At 51.1% G+C, this 23,373-nt stretch overlaps 1 protein-coding gene across 1 annotated transcript; it reads left to right on the top strand.

Annotated features, from left to right (window-relative positions):
- NFATC2IP (nuclear factor of activated T cells 2 interacting protein) lies at positions 1-21,319 on the top strand. Its single transcript, XM_066383177.1, has 8 exons — positions 1-440; positions 1,047-1,119; positions 13,839-13,962; positions 14,596-14,676; positions 14,767-14,953; positions 16,301-16,445; positions 17,269-17,378; positions 18,639-21,319. Exons 1-8 carry the CDS (start codon positions 45-47, stop codon positions 18,795-18,797), a joined length of 1,275 nt encoding a protein of 424 aa, XP_066239274.1. The 5' UTR covers positions 1-44; the 3' UTR covers positions 18,798-21,319.
- The last annotated feature ends 2,054 nt before the right edge of the window (positions 21,320-23,373 follow it).

Here is a 23,373-nt window from a genome sequence, read left to right as displayed (position 1 = left end):
TGAATAACCTAGAGGCGGGCGACTTTGGCCGGCGGGTGAGTGCCATGGAGGAGCCGGTGAGGAAACGAGGTCGACCGTCCCGAGGCGGCGGCATCGGCCGAGGAACTCGTGGGGCTCGGGGCGGCCGAGGCCGGGGCCGGGGCCGGCGACCTGGCGCCCGGCGCTCGCTGGACTCGGTACTTGTGAACTTGGTCAGTGACAGCGAGGAGGAAATCCTGGAGGTTTCAACGGCGCGCGGTGCCGCGGACCCGGTAGAGGTCCCATTCCTGGAGACCCCTGTGCCGGCCGCGCCCCGGGACGACAGCGACAGTGACAGCGACAGCGAAGGGACGGACGCACGGCCGGCTGGCGCCCCTCCGGCCCCGGTCATGCGGCGGCGGCGGCGGCTGCTCCTGCTGGATCCGGGGGAGGCGCCGTTGGTTCCCGTGTACTCCGGGAAGGTGAGGCCAGGTTCCCGGCGGCGCGAGCGCGGGCGGCCTGGGCGTAAGGAGTGAGGGCGGGACGGGGCCCCCGGGGGTTGGGCTTGGGGGACTGGAGGGCCTTGGAGGCCGAGAGATGCGGGGTTCCTGGGGCTTCTGCAGACCCGGGAGGGGGTGAGGTTTGAAGTGTGTCGGGAGTTTAGGATTCCCGTTGAGGGCATAGAGAGGCCAGGGGGCATCCGTGAGGGTTCAGAGAGGGCCTGGGACATGTTCAGTTTTGAGTTCGGGGCTCATTGCTAAGGGCTCAACGAAGCTGGGGTGTTGTGGACTGGGGTTCACGGAAGTTCGGAGAGGACTGGGGTATCCAGGGGGTAGGGTTAGCAACCTGGTGAAAAAAAGGAGAAGCAAACGTGCATCCTCAGAGCGCCTTAGGGAAGGGGGTGTGGAAATGGGGGCACCACAGTTTTGGATGCCGGGAATAGCTGGGGTCCTGGTGGAAGGCTGTGGCATGGACACCCTGAGGGAGAACTGGCCAGCTGGAGGAGGCCTGGGTGGGAGGGAAGATTTACCCCGTTTTTCCTCTCCGTGCAGGGAGGGCTGGGGCTGATACACTTGTCCTCTTTGCAGGTGCAGAGCAGCCTCCACCTCATCCCAGATCACGTGTCCCTCCTGGAACTCTGTCCCCCAGAAGCCGAGGAAGGTAAGGGAGGGCTTCCAGGAGGAGATGCCCAGCTCTGGCCTTGGTGAGGAGAGACCTGGAGGAGTTGACGTCCCTGCAGTTGGCTGTTGCCTGAGGCTCAGGGGAAGGCGTAGAAGTGACTCCTGCCTCCTAGCCAGGGAAGCGCTCCAGTGCTGAAAGGGGCCAAACTGTTCACCAGAAGGCACAGGAAGTGCTGGCTGGCCACCCTTCTCCCAGCTCTAATAGGCAGGAGAGTATGCTGCTACACAGGTTTCCAGGCACCGTGCCTGGAGATACTGATTCTGTACTCCTGGGGACAAGGGAGGGGGAGGAGTTGAGTGTCGCGGACCAGCGTGGCTCATAATTCCGGGTTTTGAGGGAGAACGGAATGGAATTAAGAAAACAGACTCATTAAGAAAAAAGGATGGGATCCGGAGGCCTCTTCAATGCTGATGGCAATATCCGAGTCCCCCATAGCCCCAGTTTGCTTTATTATATAGCCATATGCAAATCAAGGAAGTCCTTGATACAAAGTTACACATCAGAGGCAAAAACAGGAACTCTCCCAAAGCATAAACAGGAATCCCCCCACCATGCATAAGCAAAATCAACATCTGAACAAACAGAGTGAGAGGAAGGGCATGTAAATTGCCTCCAGCAACTTAAAGCAAGCAAGTGAAGTGGGTGCAGATACTCAGCATCATAGCCAATACGGAGGTAGAGAGGGGAGAACCTAGCCTTTTGCTAAGCCTCAAATTTACAAAGGCTTTTTGCCATTTACGGTCCACAACATATCCCCCTTTTTTATTTTTAATTTGTGTGCTGAGATTTGCACTCATCTGATTTCCTGGTTTCCTAGATTCTAATTTGGAGGCAGACTGAAAAAATACAGAATAAACACAAAATTAGTATAACCAATGCTAACAGATATCCAAACAAGTACTCTAATACATTAAAGGGATTAAAGCCTTTTAGATTATCAAGCAAACTTTTAGCCAATATAGCAGGATTTATAATAGTTAAATGTCCTTAATATGTTCATGTAATTTCACCAAGTCCATGTTGGCACCATCACCATTCCACACCCCTGCAGATGCAACCCAACCCCACTTCAGTCCATTAAGAGCTGTCACAAGGAGCAGGAGTCCAGGAAACACATCCATTAAAAGTCCGCATGGCACTGGAATTGTTGTCAGATAGTGTCAAGTCCCAATGACCACTGCTTCTAGTTGGTAATGATTCAGGTAGACTGGAAAAGCCACCTGCAGGCATGTGTGGAGATGGAGCTTCCGTTCTCTTTAAACTGGAGAGATGAACCCAGGGGGGCTTTCCCTGGAGCTTTACAGCTGTGGGGTGGTGAGGAGAACCTTGGGATACACTATGCTGGGTGGCAGAAGTAAATTCGTAACAGAAATTGGCAAGAAGGAGAAAGATGGCTCTAAATTAGGAGTAGGTCCCAGCCTCATGGGACACTGAGGCAGGAGGAATAAAGGAGACAAAACAGTAGAAAATAGGACTATCAACACCCACAACAGAGATCTTCGAAGGATGAATAAAAACTCGAAGGATGAATAAAACCTGAATATTCAGGCAAGACATAGTAAGTGGCCCTTGTGTCCATAAGAAATGAGATTAGTTTACCTGCTACTTGGGAGAAATACCCTAGGCTTGTCCACAGTGACTTGAGATGGGGCCGATGGCCCTGGGCACCTTTAGCCTTCAGTGACAAGTCCCAGCAGGCTGGGCAAGGTTAGGTCACTGGTAGCTGGAGCAGGGCTGGAAGAGACTGAACCCTCAGAGGAGTGAGGGCAACTTTCCTTCCAGTGTCCCTTTTTCTCCACAGCAAAGGCATGTCCCTGGTGGGGGCCAAGAAGCCTGGCAGGCTTTAGCTCAAATGACCTTCCTTTCCACTCTTGAAGCAGGGCCCAGATGGAGTCTTATGAGGCCCCTTCGGGGCGTTGGAGCCTTTAAGGACGTATGCAAGAGCGGGTATTTTACCTGATCTCTTGGGCTTTGTCTGCCTTTTGGTCATTATAGACCTTAGAAGCCATGCTCAGAAGATCTCGCTAAGGGATTTGAGGGTCCTCATCCACCTGTATAAACTTTTTCTGTATATCTGGAACTATTTAGAAAAAGATAAAACAGCGTTATTAGCTGGATCAAATAAAAGAGGGTAGAAGTTTGCAGGAGAAAGAGGTTTGGCATCTCCTGTACATCAGCGTTCAAAATAAATTTTTTAAAGTAAAAAGTATGACTCCAGGATATGACTACCCCTTTTATATTTTTTAAAATTGACCTTAAATATTTGCTGGGTACACTTTAATTATACTTTGATTTTAAAGATTGTAAGAAATACCCGTAATTTGAAAGGTTTGACAAAATATAGTAAATGCTTTTCCTACATATGTATGAGTATTGTCAGTTTTAATCAGTTTAGGAAGTCCTAAAATAAAAAATAGAGTGAGCTATAACATGTTTACCAGCCTCTCCTGTTCTGGCAGAGGCTACTATAAATCCAGAATAAGTATCCACTGTAACGTGGACAAAGGACTGTTTGCCAGATGAAGGTATGTGAGTAACATTCATTTGCCAAGATTGTCCTGGTAGGAGTCTTTGAGGGTTAACTTTTTTTTTTTACAGAGACAGAGAGTCAGAGAGAGGGATAGACAGGGACAGACAGACAGGAATGGAAAGATGAGAAGCATCAATCATTAGTTTTTTGTTGTGCATTGCGACACCTTAGTTGTTCATTGATTGCTTTCTCATATGTGCCTTGACCACGGGCCTTCAGCAGACCAAGTAACCCCTTGCTCGAGCCAGCAACCTTGGGTCCAAGCTGGTGAGCTTTGCTCAAACCAGATGAGCCCGCGCTCAAGCTGGCAACCTCAGGGTCTCGAACCTGGGTCCTCGGCATCCTAGTCCGATGCTCTATCCACTGCACCTGGTGATAGAGGTCAGGCAAGGGTTAACTCTTTTTTTTTTTTTTCTGAAGCTGGAAACAGGGAGAGACAGTCAGACAGACTCCCGCATGCGCCCAACCGGGATCCACCCGGCACGCCCACCAGGGGCAATGCTCTGCCCACCAGGGGGCGATGCTCTGCCGTGACCAGAGCCACTCCAGTGCCTGGGGCAGAGGCCAAGGAGCCATCCCCAGCACCCGGGCCATCTTTGCTCCAATGGAGCCTCGGCTGCGGGAGGGTAAGAGAGAGACAGAGAGGAAGGAGGGGGTGGGGGTGGAGAAGCAAATGGGCGCTTCTCCTGTGTGCCCTGGCCGGGAATCGAACCCGGGTCCCCCGCACGCCAGGCTGACGCTCTACCACTGAGCCAACCGGCCAGGGCCAGGGTTAACTCTTAAATGGGGACAGATTGTAGTATAGGACACCTTGGACAGGATTTAACAATCTGCCGTGCTGCCTCCCAAGAAAGTTGAAACTGTTTACACAGGGCTGCAGTGTTCTGGTGATGAATAGTATGAGACTGAATTGCTTGATCTGTCATGGTTGCTCCAGTAATTTTCTTTTGGGTAGTTTGAACAACAAGGGTATTCCCTTGTGCTAAAGCTCCAGGGAGCATGGAGTGAGCTCGAATATGTCCTATAAAACATGGAGCTCTATGTTGACGTACACGTCTTTGAAGAAGGAGAAATTGCTGAAATAGTTCCTCATCAGCAGTTGTCCCTAAGACAGCAGTCTCTATAGTGGAAACAACTGTACATGAATATTTGCTGTCTGTATACGGATTAAAGGAGGAACATGGCAAATGCTGAAAAGCCATGATAATGGCATGTAATTCTACTTTTTGAGCTGATTTCAAGGCGACTGTTTCAGTATATACTTGTCCATTGATTATTAAGCCTGCTATTCCTGAGCTGGACCCATCAGTAAAGACTGTAGGTGCTTCAGGAATGGGCTTATTAACAATTGTTTTAGGAAAGACAAATGTAGTAATTAATGAAAATTGAGCTATTTTATCAGCTGGGTAGTGAGAATCAATTTGGCCTGTAAAATTTGCAAAAGCAATTTGCCATTTAGTGGAAGTTTCCCAGAGCCATTGTTGTTGATCCTTTGAAAAAGGAACAACTGAGGCTCAAAACCTATAAGCTGTAGGAGTCACCTATGCCCCTTGATAATCAAGGAGGTGACAAGATCAAAATATGAAGATAAAACTTTATAAGAACCTCATCCATATAATGAATTATGTACGCCTTAGGCTGCTGCCTTCGTACTGGAGAGAGAACTTGAAAAACGTATTTTTGGCACAAGGGAGGACTGTTAGCCATACCTTGAGGCAAAACTCTCCACTGGTATCTCTCCATGGGAGCCTGGAAATTAAGTGAAGGAACACGGAATGCAAAACGCTTGCAATCATGAGGGCTTAAAGGAATAGTACAAAAGCAATCCTTCAAGTCAATAATTACAAGGTGAAAATTCCATGGAATGGCAGTAGGAGAAGGGAGTCCTAGCTGGAGAGGACCCATAATTTCCATAGTCTTATTTATTGCTCTCAAATCTTGTAATAGTCTCCAGTTTCCTGATTTCTTTATAATAACAAATATAGGCATATTCCATGGGCTATTAGAAGGTTCAATGTGCCCAAGCTGTAACTGCTCTTGTACCAATCGAGCAGCTGCCTTAAGTTTCTCCTGAGAAAGGGGCCATTGGTCTACCCATACAGGATTATCTGATTTCCAAGTAATTGGGTCTGCACCATGCATTATTGGGGTAGCAGGAGCTACCAAGGCCCCTATGCTAAATTTTGATACCTTAATCCACGCCTTCTGGTATTGGATGCCACTTCTATGGGGGTGAAAATTCCCCGCTGTTCTTTCCCTAGTCCCTTAGTGGGCAGAAATCCCTGATCAAGCATTTGGGTACTGACTAAATTATTAGGACTGACAAGCAACTCTCCCATATTTTTCAAAACATCTCTACCCCACAAATTAACTGGCAATCCAGGGAGCACATAAGGCTGAAAAAATCCAGAATGACCTTCTTTATCTTCCCATTGTAGAAAACTAAAGCTTTGTTGGGGGGATTTACTCTGCCCCATACTGTGTAGTTCTGTGGTTGCTGCATAAGTGGGCCAGGAAGGAGGCCAGTGTAGCTTAGCAATAACAGATACATCAGCTGCAGTATCTAAAAGTCCTTTAAATTTACGCCCTTGTATTGTTAGTTCCATTTCAGGGCGTTCCTGACCTATCTTTTGAGTCCAATAGGCAAAATCAGTGGAGCTAAATCCTTGATCCTCTCGGGGTCCCTTTTGCAGGGTTTGGCCCGAGAAGCAGAATTAGCATTCTTATACTATTTTTCTAACTGCCTGAAGCAACTTGAGACAAATTCTTGAAATGACTTATTAGGGCCCTGCTTAATTTTGCTAAATTCCTTTACCTACCTGAGTATATAGCCTTACACATAAACAAGACAATTTATGCACAAAAACACAAGTATAACATGTAACTTTGATTAATCCTAATACTTGAATTGCTATTTGGCTCCTAACTCTGAACACACCTCACAATGCACTAACCAGATTAGTAAGTCTTAAGGATCTACATTCTATTCTACTTAAATTTAAGAACTTTTTTTTTTTTTTTTCCTGAAGCTGGAAGTGGGGAGATTCAATCAGACAGACTCCCGCATGCGCCTGACTGGGATCCACCCGGCATGCCCACCAGGGGCAACGCTCTGTGTCGCTCTGCCGCGACCAGAGCCACTCTAGCGCCTGGGGCAGAGGCCAAGGAGCCATCCCCAGCGCCTGGGCCATCTTTGCTCCAATGGAGCCTTGGCTGCGGGAGAGGAAGAGAGAGACAGAGAGGAGGGGGGGGTGGAGAAGCAAATGGGCGCTTCTCCTATGTGCCCTGGCCGGGAATCGAACCCGGGTCCCCCGCATGCCAGGCCGACGCTCTACCGCTGAGCCAACCGGCCAGGGCCTATTCTACTTAAATTTAAATGAGCACGCCTTACAAGTTCTAAAGTCATTTTATTTTTTCAATATTAGACAATTTTAGACATTAAACAAAGACTAAACAGAAACAAGAATTAGAGAAACTCAGGATTTCAGAGCACATCCAGATTAGAAAGATGCCTGCCTGATTTTAGTCAGGGCATTTTCTGACAGGGACTGAAGGATGGGACTAAACAAAATTTCCTCGAGAAAATTTGCTCTCGGCAGCTGCATGAGAAATTTTGTAGTCAAACCCACCAGGAGTTCCCTGCGTAAATTTCCAGACAAAGAATAGGAAAGGAACAAAATAATTCAGAGGATTGTTGCTAACACATTAAAGAAAGTCAGACAATAACAGGAAAAGCTATAACTTAAATAGCTGAGTCCCCTAACCATTCTCAAGTTCCATAGTTGCGGTAACTGGCGGCTCAGGCAGACCATGACAAGATTTCTTTTCTACCTCAATTTTAGCTGAGTGGCAAACCAAGCACCTGGAGAGACCTAGGAGCAGCCACACTGTCCCACGTTCCTTAGCCCTCAAGCCGCAAAGTACAGGACCACCTGCCGTAGTCTCCTCACACCACTGCCTTCTCAGAACTTTACCTACTTGCTCCCCTGTAGCAGAACTAACCATTCCCCCCTCTGGGAGCCAGGGGACACATCTTGAACATACTGCAAAAAGCATTCTAGCTGCATAACTATTCTCATAAAAAGGTTCCCTACTTTTGACCCTAATTGCCCCATAATTTATTACTCCCAACTATACTCTCTCCAAATTCTCTCCTTACTCACTGTGCACACTTGAGGAGTTCTGTCACCTGCCTTTAGTTTAGTTTTCTTGCACTCAAGTCCCTGTTTGGACGCTACTTGCCGCGGACCAGTGCGGCTCGTAATTCTGGGTTTTGAGTGAGAATGGTGCGGAATTCAGAAAACAGACTCATTAAGAAAAAAGGATGAAATCGGGAGGCCTCTTCAATGCTGATGGCAATATCCCAACACCCCATAGCCCCCAGTTTGCTTTATTATATAGCCATATGCAAATCAAGGAAGTCCTTGATACAAAGTTACACATCTGAGGCAAAAACAGGAACTCTCCCAAGGCATAAACAGGAATCCCCCTACCATGCATAAGTGAAATCAACCAACATTTAAACAAACAAAGAGTGAGAGGAAGGGCATGTAAATTGCCTCCAGCAACTTAAGCAAGCAAGTGAAGTGGGTGCAGATACTCAGCATCACAGCCAATACGGAGGCGGAGGGGTGAGAACTTAGCCTTTTGCTAAGCCTCGAATTTACAGAGGCTTTTTGCCACTTGCAGTCTACAACAGTTGAGAATGCAACTTTTTGTTCCACCTGCAACAACTTCCTTGGGAGTGCTCTGGAGCCCGCAGGGTGTTCTTTGAGTCTCGACAGGGCTACCCAGGCATTGTCCTACCCCATTGATGTGATTTTGGCAACTCCTCCAAGGGGAGTGACTAGGGATCGAGTTGAGTCAGGAAGTGTCCAGTGGGCATATGCAGACCCGGCCCAGGACCTCTGGACCACGAGGCAGTATGGTAGGTGGTGGAGAGCTGATTCAGGAACCAGCTGGTTTGGGCTTGAATCCCAGCTCTACTCCCTGGCAGGTTAATCTGTCAATGCTTTACTTTCCTCTTCAGGAAAATGGGGATGATGGTGGACTTATGTCAAAGGCTTTTAGTGGGAATTGAAGAGAACATATAGAAAACCTTCTCTTGTGCAACATGTGTGGTTTAAGACAGTACCTGGCATGTAGAAGTGTTATGTAAAATGTACCTCTTTCTTGACCTGGGGTGGTGCAGTGGATAGAAGTGTCGACCTCGAATACTGAGGTTGTTGGTTCGAAACCCTGGGCTTGCCTGGTCAAGGCATGTAAGGAAGGGAGTTGATGCTTCCTGCTCTTCCCTCCCTTCTCTCTCTCTCTCTCTCTTCTCTAAAAATGAGTAAAAGTAAAAATCTTAAAAGTGTTAAAAAGAGTTCCTGACCTGTGGTGGCGCAGTGGATGACGCGTCGACCTGGAACGCTGACGGCACTGGTTGGAAACCCTGGGCTTGCCCGGTCAAGGCACACGTGAGAAACAAACACTACGAGCTGATGTTTCCTGTCTCCCACCCCTTTTCTCTCTCTAGCTCTTTCTTGTCTCTCTAAAATCAATAAAGTAAAATCTTTGAAAACAGAAACAAAACCAAAAAGATTCATCTTATGTGCATCAGAGACAGATTCATGTTGAAAAAGAAATACTTCTCTTTAAAAAAAAAATGATTGATTTGAGAGGGAGACAGAAAGAAACATTGATCAGTTGTTCTGCGTGTTTATGCCTTCCTTGGTTGATTCTTATACGTGCCCTGCCCTGCCCGGGGTGTGGACCCACAGTGTGCTATCCACCTGAGCTATCTGCCAGGGCCTAATGTACCTCTTTACCGGCTACTTGAACTGTGGGTCCAGCTTGAGCCCCACCAGTGCAGTGTGAAGCAGGGCAGCCCAGTATTCAAAATGTGGGCCCAGTAGTGTTGTCTGTCCTCTGGGAGCTTGACAGAAATGCAGAATCTCATGTCACTGGCGGCTGCCATATTTAGCTAGGACAAGGTTTCTTAAGCTCAGCACTGCCAACATTTGGACTGGGTAATTGTGTGTCGTGGGGCTGTTCTGTGCATTGTCGGATGGTGAGCAGCACCCTGACCTCTCCCCAGTAGATACCAGTATCACAGCCCAAACTCTCCTCCCCTCTGTGGGACATCCAGAATACTCTCCAGATATTGCCCCATGTCCCTGGGGAGGCAATATGGCCTCCGATTGAGAACCACCGATCTAGGATTTATTATGATTGTTTTGTTTTCACAGTATTTGTTTTTATGGTTAATGATGGTTTTTTGTTGGTGGCAAGCAAATAGAAAAGAACTTCTATACTCTAGAATAATACCTCGTTTTTGATCATTTCACAATATACAAATATTAAATCATTATGTTGTATACCTGAAAGTAATATAGTGTTCTATGTCAACTATATACCTCAATTAAAAAAAGGATAAAACACCTAGTTTCCTTTCCTAAGGAATTAAGTGATTTAGCCTTGGCCAGATAGCTCAGTTGGTGCAGTGATTTTCAATCTTTTTGAGCCGGGGCACATTTTTTACATTTATAAAATCCTGGGGCACACCACACTCTAACACAGTACATATTATACATATAGTTAATACTATAGTTTCTGCCCTGGCCGGTTGGCTCAGCGGTAGAGCATCGGCCTAGCGTGCGGAGGACCCGGGTTCAATTCCCGGCCAGGGCACACAGGAGAAGCGCCCATTTGCTTCTCCACCCCTCCGCCACACTTTCCTCTCTGTCTCTCTCTTCCCCTCCCGCAACTAAGGCTCCGTTGGAGCAAGGATGGCCCGGGCGCTGGGGATGGCTCTGTGGCCTCTGCCTCAGGCGCTAGAGTGGCTCTGGTCACAACATGGTGACGCCCAGGATGGGCAGAACATCGCCCCCTGGTGGGCAGAGCGTCGCCCCATGGTGGGCGTGCCGGGTGGATCCCGGTCGGGTGCATGCGGGAGTCTGTCTGACTGTCTCTCCCTGTTTCCAGCTTCAGAAAAATGAAAAAAAAATAATAATAATATAGTTTCTAAATGTGTCAGACCTGTGGTGGCGCAGTGCATAAAGCATCAACCTGGAAATGCTGAGTCGCCGGTTCAAAACCCTGGGCTTGCCTGGTCAAGGCACATATGGGAGTTGATGCTTCCTGCTCCTCCCCCTTCTCTCTCTCTCTCTCCCTCTCTCTTCTCTCTCTCCCTCTCTCTCTCCTTTCTAAAATGAATAAAAAAAATAAATGTATTTATACTCACACCTGACCATGTCTCACAGCACACTAGTGTGCCGCAGCACACTGTTTGAAAAACACTGGTTAGAGCATAGTCCTGAAATGTAGAGGTTGCTGGTTCAATCCCCGGTCAGGACACATACAGGAACAGCTCAATGTTTCTATCTCTCTTCCTCTCTCACTAAAACCAATAAATAAATTAACACTTTAGAAAGGAATTAAGTGACTTAAAGAAAGATAGCAAACAAATAACAATGCATAAATGACAGTATGTGATGGTGGCACCCACAGTGAGGAGACGAGAAACATGGGACTTGGGGGGGGTCTGCACACTACCTTTTTCTTTATCTCATTCCCTTCTTTTTCAACACCTGACCCACACGGTCTCTCTGTGCCTACCAAATTGAGTGTAGAAAGAAAAGGAAAACATTAAAAAAAATCTTCCTTTAACAACATCTGTTTTAATGTATATTTAAAAATATACAGAATAGCCTGACCAGGTGGTGGCGCAGTGGATAGAGCGTCGGACTGGGATGAGGAAGACCCAGGTTCGAGACCCTGAGGTCCCAGCTTGAGCGCGGGCTCATCTGGTTTGAGCAAAAGCCCACCAACTTGAACCCAAGGTCACTGGCCCCAGCAAGGGGTTACTCGGTCTGCTGAAGGCCCGCGGTCAAGGCACATATGAGAAAGCAATCAATGAACAACTAAGGTGTTGCAACGCTCAACGAAAAACTAATGATTGATGCTTCTCATCTCTCTCTGTTCCTGTCTGTCTGTCCCTCTCTATCCCTCTCTGACTCACTGTCTCTGTAAAAAATAAAATAAAAATAAAAATATACAGAATAGTATGTACATGTGTACTAGTATAGAGTACTAATAGTATAATCATACCATTAAGTAGTATAATAGTATTAAACATTTTCTGAGTTTTATTTTAGTGTTTTTTATTTGTGGGATACAGGCAATAAAAAAAGTGGAACATAGGGGCCAGATTAAACAAATTAGATACAGTATTCCAGTTTTCAACTACTGAGGGGAGTGATCCTTACTTGGTAGAGTAAGGCCCCATCTTAGCCAGCAGGACTTGTGGAAACTAACCTTCAGAGCCAACAGAATCCAAATTTCTATAGCAAGCTACTTCTTGCATACCATTCCTTTTCAATTTTTTTTTCTTTTCCAAGTGAGAGGTGGAGAGATAGATTTCCACATGCACCCTGACGGGGATCCACCTGGTAACCCGTCTGGAGTCGATGCTCTGCCCATCTGGGGCCATGCTTCCAACTGAGCTAATTTTAGCACCTGAGGCAGAGGCTTAACGGAGCCATCCACAGGGCCCACCAGTGTATTTGAACCAATCAGGCTGTGGCTGCAGGAGGAGAAAAGAGAGAGGAGGGGAAGGAGGGGCAGAAGCAGATGATTGCTTCTGTGTGCCCTGACTGGGAATTGAAACCAGGACTTCCACACGCCAGGCTGATGCTCTACTACTGAGCCAACTGCGCAGGGCCTCCTTTTTAATTTTTAAATAAAGGTTATGAAAAAAAAAAGAGAATACTTCTTTAGTTGGAATGAGCCACAATTTGTGTGTGTGTGTGTGTGTGTGTGTGTGTGTGTGACAGAGACAGTGGTACAGACAGACAGGAAGGGAGAGAGATGAGAAACATCAGCTCTTCGTTGCAGCTCATTAGTTGTTCATTGATACATGCCTTGATGGGGGGTGGGGTGGCTGCAGCAGAGCAAGTGACCCCTGGCTCAAGCCAGTGACCTTTAGGCTCAAGCCAGCCACCATGAGGTCATGTCTATAATCCCACGCTCCAGCCAGCGACCTCAAGTTTCGAACCTGGGTCCTCTGCATCCCAGTTTTTTTTGTTTTTGTTTTTTTTGTATTTTTCTGAAGTTGGAAACGGGGAAGCAGTCAGACAGACTCCCGCATGCGCCTGACCAGGATCCACCCGGCACGCCCACCAGGGGGCGATGCTCTGCCCATCTGGGGCATCGCTCTGTTGCAACCAGAGCCATTCTAGTGCCTGAGGCAGAGGCCACAGAGCCATTCTCAGCGCCTGGGCCAACTTTGCTCCAATGGAGCCTTGGCTGCGGGAGGGGAAGAGACAGAGAGAGGAAGGAGAGGGGGAAGGGTGGAGAAGCAGATGGGCGCTTCTCCTGTGTGCCTTGGCCAGGAATCGAACCCGGGACTCCTGCACGCCAGGCCGACGCTCTACCACTGAGCCAACCGGCCAGGGCTGCATCCCAGTTTGACGCTGTATCCTCTGTGCCATTGCCCGGTTAGTCAGAATGGGCTACTTTTCAATTGTCCACACTTGCCACACTGTCTCAGGCCTCCTTTCTCATGCATCAGGTTTGGACGCTCCTGCTCTAATCTTCCAGACTCTGGACTCTAGCTCATGCTTTCTGAGTTAGGCATTTCCTCCCTTTTTTTTTTTTTTTTTTTTTTTTTTTTTTTTAGTGAGAGACAGAGGGACAAGTAGGGACAGACAGACAGGAAGGGAGAGATGAGAAGCATCAACTCATAGTTGCAGCACTTTAGTTGTTCATTGATTGTTTTCTCATATGTGCCTTGATGGGGGGGGGCTTCAGCCGAGCCAGTGACTCCTTGTTCAAGCCAACGACCTTGGGCTCAAGCCAGCGACCGTGGGGTCGTGTCTATGATCCCGTGCTCAAGTTGGCAACCCTGTGCTCAAGCCGGTGAGCCTGTGCTCAAGCCGGTGAGCCTCAGCCTCCCCAGCAATGCTCTGTCCACTGCGCCACCATGGTCAGGTGGCATTTCTGGCTTGACTCGTGCCCCTTGAGCACTTCCCAGTATTATGATGGGGTCCTGTGCCTCTGGGGGCCCCGCAGTCTCCTTTCTGGGACCTTCTGAAGCCCAGGAGTTGTGTCTCCTCTCCTTGACTCTTGCTGTCCTCTCTTGGCTAACCCTTTGGCTAACCCTTTGCACTGTCCTCTCTGTCCCCAGAGGAGGATATGGCGGATTCTAGCAGTTTCCATGCTGAGGATCCCCCCGTTCCAGTCCCAGATTCTTCCTGGAAGAAGAAGCTGAGGAGGAAGGATGAAGAACAAAAGAAAAAGGAGGTGTCTCTGTGAGTGCGCCGGGGCCCTGAGGCACTAGGAGTAGAATGGAGTTGGAGAGGTAGGCAGAGGCAGGCAGGACCGTGGGTGGCTCCTGGGGGGAGGAAACGGGGTGGGAGGGATCTTGAGGCTCAGGTGAGGCGGGAAGCTCTTGGGAGAAGAGGTGGCCACACAAGAGGATGGCAGTGGACCCTTCGGACCGCCCGCGAGTGGAAGGTTTCTTTGTGTCTGAAGTGGTGTGATGTACGGGCAAGGGGTGTGGGTCTGGCCACTGCCCTGTGGTTCCGATCCAGCCAGCTGCCTGTGGACTGGCCCCTCTGTGCTGCACTCGTCTGTAAGATAGGGCAGCAGTGGTGCCTGTGACGGAACTTTTGAATAGGTTGATAGGAGTTCACACTTGGCCTACAGTAAGTAAGTGCTCGGTGTTCGCAGACACCCACCTGCGAAGCGGCTCACCTTGAGAGGGAGGCATTTCTTCCCTGCACAAACGATGCTCAGGTCCTCCCTGCCCTTTTCTCCCTTTGTCTTCCGATAAGATGGATACTCCTGGAAGGTGTTCCCTTAGGGGCCCACTGCCTGTGAGGAGAGCTGTGGGACCAGGCTCTGTCCCCTTCCTTCATCTTGTCTTTCTCTTCTTTCTGCAGGGCTCAAGACACCTCTCCTTCGCCGCCACCTCAGCCAAGGACCAAAAGCAGAAAACATACTCAGGCACTCCGGAAGTTAAGGTGCCGGGCAGGAGGCTTCGGCAGGGGCAGAGGGGCCGTGGTGGACGGAAGTGGCCCGCCCCAGCTGACCCAGGCCCTTTTGCACCCCAGGGAGGTGAACAAGCGCCTGCAGGACCTCCGTTCCTGCCTGAGTCCCACGCACCACCGGGGCCAGGACTGCCTGAGTCAGGACGATGAGGTGGTGCTCCTGGAGGGACCCACTCTCCCAGGGAGCCCCCGACTCTTTCCGCTCAAAGTCCGGTGCCGTGCTGACCTGATCAGACTGCCCATCGGGGTGGTAAGTGTCTGAGGGCATGGGGGCGAAGGGCTCCGCGGCTGCAGGGGAGGGGCTGGCGTCTGGGCGGAAGGGCCTGTGTCTCTCCTGTCCTGCTCTCTGCGTCTGCCCGGTGCTCGGTGCTCGCTCACAGGAGTCCCTCGTCACCCTGAGCTCCGCCCCTTTCCCAGTGAAGACTGCTATTTAGGGACGACGCCATCTGAATGGAAGGATGAGGACGAATGACGGGAACCGCGCCTCGGCAAGCACTGGAGGCGTGGGCTGGCCGCTCACGGCCTTTCCAGCGGAGCATCTTCTCTTTTTGCTCTGTAGTGTTTTTATTTATTTTATTTATTTTTTACTTAGAGAAAGGCAGGAAGAGAGAGAGACAGGAACATGAAGCCGTTCTTGTGTGTTTTTAGAGAGACAGAGAGAGGAAGGGAGAGAGAGGGGAGGGAGAAGGGAAGCATTCACTGTTGTTCCACTCATTGGCTGCTTCCTGTGTGTGACCTGACCTGGGCTCGAACCCGCAACCTTGTCATTTTGGGACAACGCTCTTAACTGACTGCGCTAACTGGCCAGGGCCTCCCTGTAGAGTGCTTTCAACGCCTGGCAGATAGCTCTGTTCCACATCATCCTGCACTCAGGCTGCCAGTGTGGTCCCTGGTCAGGACACATACAGGAGCAGATTGGTGTTCCTGCCTCTCTCGCTCCTTTCCTCTCTCTCTAAAACAGTACAGTAAACATTAAAGTAAATAAGTAAAGCACAGGAGCTATAAGCAAACGAACAAATAAATAAATAAAGCAGAGGAGTTAGGAGTTCGGCCCTGGCTGGGTCGCCCAGTTGGTTAGCAGCATCTCATACACGGGTGCGGGTTTGAGTCTAGTCAGGGCGTATGTAAGAGTCAACCAGTGAAAACAAATAAGAGGGATAACAACTCCATGTTTTCTCTCTTTGAAATAAATAAAAAAGAAACCCCAGGAGTTGGTTGCCGGCCTTTGCACTGGGCAGGTTCCTACAGAGGTCTGGGTAGGAGTAGGCAGACGTGGCCGTGCTGGCCGTGTCCCACGTGGCACCGTCGGCCGGAGCTGCAGAGCGCCGGCCTGTGTAGACGGGGCGTGTGAGCTCTACTCTGCTGTAGTCCCCACCCTCCCTTTTTCTCTCCTAACCTGGGGTTGCTTCATTTCTTTGTGTTACTTGCCTGAACCCCATTGACACGATTTTATTCTGTATTTTCCCAGGTAACTATGGTGAAACTCCCAGCTGAGGAGCTCAGCTAGTAGCAGAGGCCACAAACTTAGGTTGGGGGTGGGGATGGGAGGGGTACACCAAGGCAGGACGGCCTCCTTTGCTTCTTATCTCCTCCCTAGTCGGAGCCCCTACAGAGTGTGGTAGACCATATGGCCACTCATCTTGGGGTGTCCCCAAGCAGGATCCTCTTGCTTTTTGGAGAGACCGAGCTGTCCCCTACTGCCACCCCCAGGAGCCTAAAGCTTGGAGTGGCTGACATCATCGGTGAGCGGAAGGCAGGGAGGCGGAGCCTGGAGGAGGCCTTAGCCGTCGAGGGGAGGGGATAAGAGGGGAGGCCCAGGCGGGGCCCTGCCCAGCCCTGCTCAGCCCCGGTGTCCTGCCCAGCCCTGCCCGGCCCTGCCCTGCCCAGCCCTGCCCGGCCCTGCCCGGCCCTGCTCGGCCCTGCCCAGCCCTGCCCAGCCCTGCCCGGCCCTGCCCGGCCCTGCTCGGCCCTGCCCGGCCCTGCCCAGCCCTGCCCGGCCCTGCTCGGCCCTGCCCGGCCCTGCCCGGCCCTGCCCGGCCCTTCTCGGCCCTGCCCGGCCCTGCCCGGCCCTGCTCGGCCCTGCCCGGCCCTGCCCGGCCCTGCCCGGCCCTTCTCGGCCCTGCCCGGCCCTGCCCGGCCCTGCTCGGCCCTGCCCTGCCCAGCCCTGCCCAGCCCTGCCCAGCCCTGCCCAGCCCTGCTCAGCCCTGCCCAGCCCTGCTCAGCCCTGCCCAGCTCTGCCCAGCCCCGGTGTCCTGCCCAGCCCTGCCCAGCCCTGCTCAGCCCTGCCCAGCCCTGCCCAGCCCTGCCCAGCCCTGCTCAGCCCTGCCCAGCTCTGCTCAGCCCTGCCCAGCTCTGCCCAGCCCCGGTGTCCTGCCCAGCCCTGCCCAGCCCTGCTCAGCCCTGCCCAGCCCTGCTCAGCCCTGCCCAGCTCTGCCCAGCCCCGGTGTCCTGCCCAGCCCTGCCCAGCCCTGCTCAGCCCTGCCCAGCCCTGCCCAGCCCTGCCCAGCCCTGCTCAGCCCTGCTCAGCCCTGCTCAGCCCCGGTGTCCTGCTCCTGCCTCCCACAGACTGCGTGGTGCTGGCCAGTTCTCCAGAGGCCACGGAGACATCCCACCTGCTCCAGCTGCGGGTGCAGGGGAAGGAGAAGCACCAGCTGCTGCAAGTCTCTCTGTCCCGAGTGAGTGGAAGGGCTGGCTCTCCATGCCCCTCACGTGGTCCCCTGCCATCTCTCCTGTCACTTAACTGAGGACAGATTCCTTCTAGTCCTGATTAGCCGAGACACTGGGTTCCTGCCTATCCTACATGGTGGACAAAGCACACCATTCAGCTTCTTTTTCCCCTTCTGCTGGGAGCCTCTGCTTTGTCTCCTGTCTCCTTCCCGATAAAATGGGAAGAACCCTCGGACAGTCACCATTAAAATCCATCAAAATAACAAAGCCACACTCCTTTTTTTAAAATTGAATTTATTGGGGTGACATTGATCAGTTTATATGTTTCAGGTGTACAATTTTTTAATACACTATCTGTGTATTGCATTGTGTGTTCACCACTCCATAAAGCCACACTTCTAAGTGATAGTCCCTGTTTCAAGGGTAATTACTTCACATTGAGGATATTTTTGAATTTTACAACGATCGTATGGGAAAGCACTGTTACCCTTGTTTAACAGGTAAGGAGATCAAGGTCTAGAGAGGGGTCACCGCTGTGTTCGTGTCCCAGGGCCGATGTAGCAGCTCCGTGGATGGGGTGGCCTAGAGCAGCAGTATGTTCTCTCACAGCTTTGGGGGTCTGAAATCTGCCACTGAGGCACCAGCAGGGCCATGCTCCCTCTGAGACTGCGTAGACTCCTCCCTCACCTTTTCCAGCTTCTGGTGGTGGCCGTCGGTCCATGGCATTCCTTGGCTTGCAGCTGTGTCCCTCCAATCTGTCTTTTTTGTCACATGGCATTCTCCTTGCCTAGGACACCAGTCAGGTTACATTGGTGCCCACCCTAGTCCAGTATGACCTCATCTTCATTACATCCCCAAAGGCCCTACTTCCGAGTAAGGCCACATTCACGCTGACCAGGGTTTGGGACCATGAAGGATCTTTTTGGAGGGGATGCGGTTTAAACTGGAACACTTGCCTCAGGCCACATAGCCAGTTAGGTGGAGAGCTGGCCTGCAGCTCAGCGCGTTCTCGCTCTAGTCCGGGCTCTTCCCCATGGTGGTAGCTGCCTCCTCTGGGAGGTGAGGAGACAGGCCTGCTGTACCTCCTGGGCCCAGAGCCTCCGCCTGCAGCTCTGGGCTTTGTGCCTGGCTCCTGAGAGGAACCGACGACACGGCTTCTCGCTCTCCGCCTCCCCTCTGTGGGCACAGACCTTGCTTATCCCGTCCTCTCTGTCTCTGCAAGGCCTCCTGGCTCCTTTGCGTTACAGCCCTTTTCCTTATCTCTCCAGGACGCTCCTCTCAAGACCCTCATGGCCCACTACAAGGAGACCATGGGGCTCTCTGCTCGCAAGCTGTCCTTCTTCTTCGATGGGACGAAGCTTTCGGGCGAGGAGCTGCCGGCTGATTTGGACATGGAATCCGGGGACGTCATTGAGGTCTGGGGCTGATGCCCCACTCCGTTTGGAGGCCCAGCGGACTTGGAAGCACAGCTGTCCCCTCTTGACCCTGTGGGGGCTAGCTGAAGCAGAGGCAGCACTCGTCTTTAAGCTGTAGCTACGTCAAGGGAGCAGGGCGTCCCCCCTCCTCCCCTGCCGACCCTCGTTAAAGCCTGGCTCGTTACCTGGGTGGTTGTGTGTTGTGGCCGCCCGGGTGGACTGTGGCCCGGGCACGTGGTGTGCTGAGTTTTGCCCCCTCCCCAGGACATCCCTCACCCCACCCCTTCACTGCCACCATCACCCTTCACCTGACTGTCTCCTGGAACTGCTTGTGTTTGAAGAGGGAGCTGAAATAAATTAGGGTGGAGAATAGAACTCCAGGCCTGGGATCTGTGTCACATCTAGGACGAGCAGTGGCCTTAGTTTCATCTGGTGAAGTGTGCCTGAGGCCCCTACACGGGTTCTGTCCCTCGGCTTGCCGGAAAAGAAGCGGTTTGCTCACAAGTACATAAGCTTAAGCACAGGCAGACAGCGAGTGACTGTTTGGAAGGCTGTAGAAGGTTCCAAGCCTTGGGTGTCTGTCTCACCCCAGCATCCGTTTTAGCCCCTCCATGATGCACACACATTGTTTAAGGCAGAACTGAGCACATGGAGCCTTTTTGTTTGTCAGACTACAGTCCGTGCACAGCTTCCTGTCTCCCTTCTGGGACCGTCCTCCCATAAGCGTCCCTTCTAGGCTGTTGATTGCATGTCTTTGAATATGAATGTATCCTTGTAAAATGCAGTGCTGTACGTGTGAATATCCTCTTAAAAAATTGATTTTAGAGAGAGAAAGGGAGAAGGAAACATTGTTTTGTTCCACTTATTTATTCATTCATTGGTTGATTCTTTAAATTTTTATTTATTGATTGATTTTAGAGAGAGAGGAAGGGAAGAGAGAGAGAGAGAAACATCCATTTGTTGCTTCATGCTATGCATTCATTGGTTCATTCCTGTATGTGCCCTGACCAGGGAATGAACCCACAACCTTGGCATATTGAGACGTGTAATCTGTTGAGCTGCCTGGCCAGGGCTAAACGTTCTTCTTACGTATGTGGTATTGTGCCATAGATCTTGTGCGGCTTTTCTCACTCAGCCTGTGTTGCTTGTTTACTTACATCTGCCTCCTTGCTTTGAGCTGCTCCGTGGCATTCCACAGTGGGTGTTGGCTGCGTGTTACTGACAGGCTCACTGGGGGACCCCCAGTGACTCCAGCCCTAGGTTCGCAGGACCTCTTGGCATGTGGACAAGGGCACAGTGAACATCCTGTTATGTGTCCCCCTCCCATGCCTGTGTGGAAAGTTCGTCAGCGTAGGATGGGATGGCAGGTCAGACGGGGTCATTTCTCTATGGTTCTACCATCGTTTTCTTCAGCTGGTCACTGACCCCACGGGAAGCTCCCCATTTCTCCTCATCCACAAGAGCCCTGTTACTGCCCAGCTTTCTGTCTGGCCAGTTGTGAGGGTGTCAAGGGGCACGTGTTTCATGGACATTCATTTCCTCCCCGGGAACTTGGGGGATTTCCTCACGCAGCTGTCAGCCTTTCTGGTTTCCCTCCCTGTGAACTGTTCATTTCTCCTGGCCCGTTTTCTCACGGGGCTTCCTTTGTCTTTGTTTATTCTCAAGAGTTGCTCGTGTATTCCTGGGAAGTGGCAAATAACTTGGAATGGCGCTTCATTTGTGTATCCAGGGGTGCCCTTGACTGAACAGAAATGGTTCATTTTAATGGAGTTCATATGTTGCTTTTTTTTTTAAGGATTTTATTTATTAATTTGAGAGAGAGAGATGGGAGGGGAGTGAGAAGGGGGAAGCATCAACTTATAGTAGTTGCTTCCCATATGTGCCTTGACCCGGCAAACCCAGGGTTTCAAACCAGCGACCTCAGCGTTCCAGGTCAACGCTTGATCTGCTGCACCACCACAGGTGAGGCTCAGTTGTTGCTTTTTGATTTCTTATTTAAAAGTAGTTAAGATGTTTTCTGTTCTGTGAACTTGCTAGCTTTTCCTTTCACGTTTAGGCCACTGCGTAGGGCTGGAGTCCAGCTCGTGCTGGTCCTTGGAGTGCTGGTGGCTGCTCTGCTCTGCGTGGCCGGACGTTCTCACTGGTTGGCGCCGGGCTGCACTTAGTTCTGTGACTAAGACTGCTAAACATGCAGCATCACCTTTAAACTATTTGAAATTCACATTAACAAGGGAGGTCCCGGTTTTATTTTCACCCTGAGATGAGCCAGTTTCTCCATGCTGTCTACTAATGAAGCCATTCGTTCCCACTCTGTGCTAGAATTTTGGCAACAGTGTCACATTCTTAAACGTATTTTTTGTTGGACTGTGGCATTCCTTTGACCTTATATTGTAGGAAAGAAGCCTTTATAACATTTAAATAATATAGAATATGGTATAGCTGTCATTTTTTTCAGACCTTTTATGTCTGTTAATGAGTTTGTGCATATAAAATTATGTATTCAGTCTCAGCAGAATAAATGGGAATATATTCAACTGTGTGGACTTGAGGATTTCTGTCGTTGTGGCCCTTATGGGACCCTCACTATAGCTTCTGTGACTAAGACCATTAGTTATTAGTTGTCCCCTCACATCCATTCTTTTTTTTTTTAGTGAGAGAGGGAGAGAGTAGGACAGGGACAGACAGAGAGGAAGGAGCGAGATGGAGTAGCATCAACTCATTGCAGCATCTTAGCTGTTCATTGACTGCGTTCTCATATGTGCCTTGACGGGGGGCTCCAGCCGAGCCAGTGACCCCTTGCTCAAGCCTGTGACCTTGGGCTTCAAGCCAGCAACCCTGCACTCAAGCTGGTGACCTTAGGGTTTCGAGCCGGGGACCTCAGCATCCCAGGTTGATGCTCTGTCCACTGTGCCGCCACTGGTCAGGCCCGTCACACCCATTCTTCCTCCTTCCACGGTAACAGAACCCCTGGTTTCTAGCAAAGCACAGAGACTTCAGAATGAAGATAGTGCTTCCCAGCCTGTGCTGTAGCCAGGTGTGGCCAACTACCGGTTCAGGCTCAGGGGGTCCGGGAGGAGGAGGGCCGCACTCTCCAGGGTGTGGGCCCCTCTCCTTCGCTTTCACCTTGCAAGTGGAGCGCACTGACCGACCAGAGGTGACCTTGGGGTTGGAAGCCACGCAGGGAAGGACGAGGAGAGAAGGAATGAGTCTCAGGTTCCATGCAGCGTCTGACCAGCCCTGTGCCACTGACCTCGGGGCTTTCGGGGAAGGGGAGCTTGTTTACATCGGTGCTGTTTGAGCATTTCTGTCCCTTGTAACCAAGCCCAGCTCTAGCCCCTGATGTTGCTATTGTAAGCCATGTCGTAGCGCTCCTCTTTGGGGACCCAGGTGGGTGTTAGGCTCACATCCACGAGCGAGGTGCACCTCCCCAGTTTCTCCAGAGAGCTGTCAGATTTCTGACCGATGTGGCTGGACTTTGCAGGTTTGTTAGCAAATGCTGGAAGGCGCCGGTTTATTATTATTATTTTGGGGGGGTATTTTTCTGAAGTAAGAAGCTGGGAGGCAGTCAGACAGACTCCCGCATGTGCCTGACCAGGATCCACCCGGCATGCCCACCAGGGGGTGATGCTCTGCCCATCTGGGGCATTGCTCAGTGTGGTTTTAGTTTTTGTGGCCGAGACAGAGTCAGAGAGAGGGACAGATAAGGACAGACAGACAGGAAGGGAGAGAGATGAGAAACATCCCCTTCGTTGTGGTTCCTTAGTTCTTCATTGATTGATTTCTTTTTTTTTTTTTTCTTTCATTTTTCTGAAGCTGGAAACAGGGAGAGACAGTCAGACAGACTCCCGCATGCGCCCGACTGGGATCCACCCAGCACACCCACCAGGGGCGACGCTCTGCCCACCAGGGGGCGATGCTCTGCCCATCCTGGGCGTCGCCATGTTGCGACCAGAGCCACTCTAGCGCCTGAGGCAGAGGCCACAGAGCCATCCCCAGCGCCCGGGCCATCTTTGCTCCAATGGAGCCTTGGCTGCGGGAGGGGAAGAGAGAGACAGAGAGGAAAGCGCGGCGGAGGGGTGGAGAAGCAAATGGGCGCTTCTCCTGTGTGCCCTGGCCGGGAATCGAACCCGGGTCCTCCGCACGCTAGGCCGACGCTCTACCGCTGAGCCAACCGGCCAGGGCTCATTGATTGATTTCTTATATGTGCCTGGACCGGTGGGCTACAGCAGACCAAGTGACCCCTTGCTTGAGCCAGCGACCTTGGGCTCAAGCTGGTGAGCCTTGCTCAAACCAGATGAGCCCGCGCTCAAGCTGGCGATCTTGGGGTCTCAAACCCGGCCCTCCGCGTCCCAGTCCGACGCTCTATGCACTGCGCCACCGCCTGGTCCAGTGCATTGCTCCATTTCAACCGGAGCCATTCTATCGCCTGAGGCGGAGGCTGTGGAGCCTTCCTCAGTGCCTGGGGCCAACTCTATTCCAATGGAGCCTTGGCTGCGGGAGGGGAAGAGAGAGATAGAGAGAAAGGAGGGGGGAAGGGTGGAGAAGCAGATGGGTGCCTCTCCTGTGTGCCCTGGCCGGGAATCGAACC

This window comes from Saccopteryx leptura, chromosome 4, assembly GCF_036850995.1.
Source record: "Saccopteryx leptura isolate mSacLep1 chromosome 4, mSacLep1_pri_phased_curated, whole genome shotgun sequence".
In the NCBI taxonomy this organism is placed as follows: domain Eukaryota; kingdom Metazoa; phylum Chordata; class Mammalia; order Chiroptera; family Emballonuridae; genus Saccopteryx; species Saccopteryx leptura.
Note: the sequence above shows the minus strand (reverse complement) of the source record. Positions and strands in the feature narration are given on the sequence as shown.